The sequence below is a fragment of the Misgurnus anguillicaudatus genome, chromosome 7 (assembly GCF_027580225.2).
Source record: "Misgurnus anguillicaudatus chromosome 7, ASM2758022v2, whole genome shotgun sequence".
Taxonomy (NCBI): Eukaryota; Metazoa; Chordata; class Actinopteri; order Cypriniformes; family Cobitidae; genus Misgurnus; species Misgurnus anguillicaudatus.
In genome coordinates, this window is record NC_073343.2 from 24,370,657 (window position 1) to 24,377,729 (window position 7,073).

The window sequence follows — 7,073 nt, forward strand, 5'->3', positions numbered from 1 at the left end:
ATGGCACCATCGAATGAATGGGGCCAAGCCAAATGCCATCGAAGCGGCGCAGCGCGCTCCAGCGCCTACGTGCACGCACACAGATGATAGAGGGATGTATCAACAATTCTTAGTTAAGGTAATAACATATTTTAATATTGAAAATGAGTAGACTATTCCTTTAAGAAGTCAGAATGCATGAAATACCATTGAACCACCCCTTTAAGTGTACACAAGCGTACCTTGCAGGTACAAACCCCCAAGCCTCGCAAAGTATACTGACTTGTATGCATACATGTGTATTGAGGAAAACTGCAATACCTCTCCGGGCCAACAGTACATACTACATACTCCTGTACGGGTCTGCGTGTACGAGTCAAAAGTATACCTAGGCTTTTACTCATTAGGGCTTTTTTCTTGCCATTATAATAATACTGTATAGGGATGCACCAATGTATCAGCCAATAATCCGTATCGTCAAACACATCAGAACTTGTGCTGTGTGATTATTTTGAAGAGACAATGACAACAGAACTGCATTATATAGGCTCTGCACACTCATAATACTGCATTCTAAATAATAGGGTTTTGTATTCGTCTGCCTTGATGTCTTTTGAAATATCACTATGATAAAGCAGTACATATCGCAACCATGGTGATATACACCACAACGTGTGCTGCTTATTGCTTGACTATAAACCTTATGAACATAGAGTACGTAGAAAATCTTTTTTAAGCGCTGACATCATTATATGCTGAACATAATGTTGAAAAGGTGAGCTGGCCCTGAAACTATAAAGAGATCTGCACAAAGACATCTGTTGCTCAGCATGGAACAGTGAGTCGCATTAGGCATCATAAAAGCACGGCAGCTCTGCGCCAGCCCTCAGAGTTTGAATTTTACAAAGCCTCAGTCTGTATAGCATCAGAATTTGACTCTTTATATTATAAATAAGTAAAGATGGAGCTGCTGGGCTGAGCCGCACCTGGTTCTGAGCCTTGAGCTTTTCTTTCATTTCACTGCTCTCCTCTTCATGCCATTTGTTAATCGTGTGGTTTTTCAGACTGCAAAAGAATTTACATAGACAAAGTAAATGGAGAGTGTGTGCAAATGGGTCCCTTGATGAATCGCTGTAATTGTCCTTATAGAAATTCTGGGAAGTTTGTCTATGGAAATAGAGGCCAGTTATATGTTTTTGAAGTTGTTAAATATGAATATAAGTTTCATACTGTGTCTTAGAGTGATGTGAAGCAAGCATAATTTTAGGACCATGATTACATGTTTTATGAATACATCTTTTCCAGTAATAAATTATAAAGATCTGATGCCCCTATGTGGTGAATTATGGTGCTGCATTGGATGAACACTGTCAGAAAAAAGGTACATAATTATACCTTTTCTGTCACTGGGATGGTACCCTCAAAGATTCATGTTTGTACCTTTTATGTATACAATGCATTGAAATGTTGAACCTTTTGGGGCTACATTTATACCCTAAGGACCTATTGCGTACTTGTAATAGCCCATTTTGTACCAGTTTCATGTTAAGGGTACACAACATTTAACTGTGCCTTTAAATGCACACAATAGGTCCTTGAGGTACAGTAATGTACCCAAAAAGGTACAACATTGTATTATGTTTTGTACCTATAAAGGTACCAAACGTAACCTTAGGGTACCACCCCACCAAAAGAAAATGTACAGTTTTGTACCTATTTGAACATCTCAGATCATCATACAGCTTGTTGTTAGTAGTTTAAGTGAATACTCATTATGACTATCTGAACTGAATTGGTCACCATGGTTTCGTGGTCTAAGCAGCATTGACTGGATATATCAGTAGACCACCAGTCTCATGTAAATTTTTTTTTAACATCTTTCATATTGACTTCATTGTTTTTTCCACAGGTCGTTGGAATCTTCGCCGGTTTCGGCCTCCTCTTACTGGTAGCCTCACCATTTCTGCTGCTGGCCACACCTTTCATTTTGTGCTGCAAGTGCAAATGCAGTAAAGGTGACGATGACCCTCTTCCCACCTAACAGCTCGTCCCGAAGAGTCGCTGTGTGAGGAATTCCGGTCATCTCCTTTAATCGTTTTTCTTTTCTTCCTCCGCCTTTGAGCTCTTCATCAACCGGTGGGACTTGTAACATGAGCAACTCATGCCACGGTTACACAGCAGCATAGCTGGCTGAGTAGGCTACATCGCGGCAGGCTCAACGAGTCCAAAGGGGACCTCATGAGCCGCTTGCTTAGGTGGAGGATTTGAGAGGTAGAGTATCCTCTCAGCAGTACCGCAGGAAACAGCATGGTGATTGTATGGGGCACTTGTATTTTTTGTATGTGGTGGATGTTACGCATATGTGGCTGTCCTGACGGGTTCTGTTTTAACACAAACATTTAGTCGGTGTGCAAAGAAGCAGTTCAGTTATTTCTTTATCACTAGTATTACACAGAGATGGGGCTTGTCTGTCAGTTTCAATGTGAGCATATATCATTTCTTTGTCTCAAATGTATAAAAACATTGCAGTTTTAACATGAAGTCTGTTAATCTAAACCCACAGAAAAATGAAAGCCCTATTCCAAAACCTAGTGAGCTGTCTTGCTTTCTCTGCCTATAAAGGCAAACTTGGAACAAGTGACAAATTTGAAACGCAACTCTGTACGTCTAACAATTCATTTGAATACATTAGCATGTTGCTAAGTTAAAAGCGTTTAAGCTAATAACCATTAAAATAAAATACACACTAAATAATTTTTAAATAGACTGGACTACTTCTCATTAAAACTCTTAGTATTGAATATGTATCTATAGTCTATAGTGGATTTATTCTGTCACTGAGCTTGTTGAAGTGCATTCTGGGATTGCCTTTCCTGCAATGGATGCATGCTGTAATGCCTTTAAAATTTTGGCCAAAAGAAGGTATTTTAATAAAGTTGCCTACCCTTTGAAACAGCCTTCTCTCCAGCAATGCACCTTTCATGCCTTACAGTGTTTCCAAAGGCAGCTCAAGAGGTTTTGGAACGGAGGAATATAAGCGTTATGATTTAAGGGCTGTTCTGTGAAGTTTAATCTTATCCAAACACCTAAAATTGCAAGTAGCTAAATGCAAACGGTCCAAATACTGAAACCAAATTATTAAAATGTATCATTGTTAAGAGCCTTTTAACCTAAACTGCATATATGCTTTGTAAACAGACTTAATTTCGGTCTCTACGGATCTTTTTTGGATATGTCAAGATGAGTGCAAAGATATTTTGGAGATTTTATGGCTATTAAGCTGTATATTTTGTCAGATGGTTTAAAACTTGTATACAGTTTGTATCACTTGCAACATTTTCAGTTTTGGAACAGTCTCTAATTCTAACAGGGATTATACACTGATTCAAGCTTCAGCTCTGTATCTATGCAAGTTTATACAAATTGTAGATAAAAAATGTGGCGTTTGCTGTCTTGAATTGAATGGTTGCAGGTTTATGTATACAGTGGTTTTCTAGCTAAAGGAGAGCTATATCAATGTATGTTTAAAACAGTTCAGCATTTCTGAAAACATTGGAAAATAATTTCTTGCTTTAAATGGACTTTAGAGTTATACTATTTCAATGTTATCATCTTGCCTGCACCACATGGCTCATTTTTAAAAGCTATTGTGTCATCATATGTTTCATAAATACAGGAATGGAGCACCAGCCATATTTGTAGCTGGACTATATGTAGCTCATCTCCTCAAAATCCTTTGTGATATTTTCTCATCTAACATTTGCAATTTATCTTTTATAATGAGGGAGTGCCATATTGGAGGGTGATGGTGAAGGGGTTGTCTTTTTTTAATAAATTTTTTCCTAGCCCTAAGTTACTTATTCTCAGTATATTAAGGGCCCAAGCACGGGGGCCTTAACATGCTCGAAAAGTCTTGAAACTTGGCACAAACGCTGGAGTCGTCGCCATTCGGACCGGGCAAAGGCTGGTACACGGGTGTGACGGGGGCTCTGTAATGAAAAAAATCTTGGTGCACATATCGTGCATACATGTTTGTAAAACTTGATATGTGCATAGATATTATCATTCCGAACAACTTTTGTGATTGTTTGAAAAGTGCATGTAGCAAACTTTTAAATACTCCTCCTAGGGAATTTATGTGATTGACAACAAGTTTGGTGAACATGATGCCAAGACATTGGAGATAAATTGTAAAGGGATTTTTATATCTCAAACGCTGTTGCCATGGCAAGGCAACAAATTTATGGGGAAATCAGAAAGAGGAAAGTCTTATATCTAAGGCATACATTCTGATTGTGATTAAAATGTAAGGTGTATGTTTGGCCATGGAGTCTGATCACATTGATGTGGCTACTGCAAGTCCCGGCATAGTGCCACCAACTGTCGCCAGGAAGTGTGTCAGTCACAAAAGTGGATTACAGTTGCATGCGATTAACTTTTAAATACTCCTTTTAGGGGATTCATGCGATTGACACCAAATTTGGTGAGCATGATGCCAAGACATAGGAGATTTTAAATTGCGAACAGATTTTTGATATTTAAAACGCTGTCGCCATGGCGAGGCAGTAGATTTATGGCGAAATCAGGGAAACAGGAAGTGTATTATATCTACTGCATACATTAAGTGATTTCAATCACATCTGAGAAATATTGGTTTGGTTATGGGGTCTAATCATATTGATGTAGATATTGTAAGTCACAGGCATAGCGCCGCCAGCTAGCAACAGAAGGTGTGTCTCGTAAAACAGACTTTAAAATTGTCCGCATATATTTACCGAATTCAATACAGACATGATCAGAAAAATGTAGAGACGTGGCTGATGTATATTTGTTAAAATGGTTTTGTGATATGTTGCCATGGCAACCTGTCAAACTTCAATATTACATTCAGGTGTATTTAAGGCTCTGAGCAGGCTTAAAATGTCACGAAATTTGGCACAGACGTCAAAGTTGTTGGTCGGTAGGCGTGTGCAAAACTTGGGTGTGGCAAAAGAGTTCTGTAGTGCCCGCTTTTGAGTAAAGTGGTGGGGTTAGTTTTGCCTACAGTCCCCGAACTAGTCAGTAACAACATTCAAATGGTCCACTAATATTTACTTACTTAATTGCATGTGCCCACCATGCATCATTTTCTGGAAACCACTATGTAGCGATGGCAACATTGTCCGAGGGCCTGTCTTGCAGCTATATTTACAAGTTATTTTTTATGTTAATCACATCCATTCTTTTGTAGCAACTTGCAATTTCACATTTTAGCCTTAAATTTTGGAGTACCTCAGTCAGTTGGAGTTTCTCTTTTGTAGGGTTAAGGTTTTGTTCATTCCTTTTCTGTCTTTTTATTGGTTTTGCTTACCTAGATCCTTCTAGAATAATAATTTTAACACTTAACAACTTTTGTGATGTTAAAGATACCATTAATGCATACATAAATAAATGAACACATGGCCAAAGTATGGACTAAACTAATCATTTGCTATACATTATATGCAACAACTTTATTAATTTTTTTTTGCTAAAGTACATCTTTTAACATCATAATAATGGTTATTCTCAATTTCTATAATATTCTGTTAAGAAAACTGACTTATAATTAAGTAAGTGTTTGACACCTTTAGCTACAGTATATCATTCCCTAATTTGAAACCATAGCAAAAATATGATAAATAAAAGCAAAGCACATCATATGTCACTTATGAATAGCACAGACGTTCCTCTGTTGAGTGAAACCTAATTGTTGTTGTTTTTTCAGCAACATTTGACTATTTCTGTGCAAATAACTATTGTAATGCATACGCATACATGTATATATTGATAGTGCCAAGCAGATTTTTATGACATTTGGAAAGAAAACACTTTTTGGGTAAATATGTACTCATGAGAGATTTTGATGTATGGGCTATAAAATCTCAGAAGAGTGAGTTTCATTTATAGTGTATGTACATTTGGTCTCAGTATCCATTTGATGTTTTTATGTTTATGTAATATACTTGTGTAATATAATTGTTTTCCTTCAGGGTTATTGAAATAGCACTTTGGCTTTTCATTTAGTTGGTGCCTATTTTGTTTCTTCTTTTTGGGTAGCATAGAAAATGTAATTTGTTCCTTCAACATATTAGAAAATATTGTAACTAGGAAATGCATCTTAAAATACAGTATAGATTTTACAAACAGCCAAATACTGTATTGTTCCTGTTTGTAAGAATTTGCCTGTTGCACAAAACTTAGCTTTGCCAGTTTGTTTTTATTAACACATTAAACTATGTATGTGTCTGTCTGTCCAACAAACAATTTGCTTTCTTTTTCCATAAGGTGGACCCTTTGTATTAATGTTTCTGGTTTTTAGCTATATTATAATTTAGCTATATTTTAGCCATATAACAGCTGTAAAACATGGCAATTATTTTTGCCTATTTTTGTATGTAATTTAGGGACCTTGTCAGTGCACCTTATCAAAATGGGTTTGCCTTTCAAATCTTCTTTAGATGACCTTTTTATGTGTTTGTTTTTGATACATCATAAAGAAATGTGTGTTTTCTGTAAATTGGCACCAGATCCCACTTGTACAGTTGCAATGTTGTAAAATTGCATGTGTGTGATGTCTTGAGGTATAAAAAATACAACTACAAGAAATACAACATTACCTGTATTGTCCGTGCCTAATAAAAAGCATACATATTCATGACATTTGTTTATATTTGCATTTTATTAAAATGTCAAGGAAACTGCTCAAAATACAACTAGAAATTGTATGATATAATTCTAAATAATTCAATAATTCTCAATCTTTGTAAATAAATGAGTTTTGGACAAATAGGCTACACTTATAAGTATGACTGGACCAGAGAGATGTAGTGTCTGAAGTCCTGTAATAATTAGTTTCCTTTTAATTAATTAGTAATATTTAGTTGCATTTTAAAAGTGCCCGCAAAACAAGCATATTTAGGTGATGCTTTTAATTTTATTTTTTAGATTTATTGTATAGTTTATAACAAATTTTACTTTAAATGATAATATAATTATAATATATATATATATATATATATATATATATATATATATATATATATCGTGCATAATTGAATACACGCCACTGTATA

At 36.0% G+C, this 7,073-nt stretch overlaps 1 protein-coding gene across 2 annotated transcripts in view; it reads left to right on the forward strand.

Annotated features, from left to right (window-relative positions):
* The window catches only part of LOC129417328 (probable E3 ubiquitin-protein ligase RNF144A-A), a 71,962-nt gene extending 65,304 nt beyond the window's left edge, over window positions 1-6,658 (forward strand). For both annotated transcript variants that reach the window (XM_055171924.2, XM_073869626.1), the window contains one exon: window positions 1,889-6,658. In XM_055171924.2, the coding sequence (XP_055027899.1) occupies window positions 1,889-2,020 (132 nt within the window). In that variant the 3' untranslated portion in view covers window positions 2,021-6,658. The remainder of the gene's footprint in view (window positions 1-1,888) is intronic.
* Window positions 6,659-7,073: the final 415 nt, after the last annotated feature.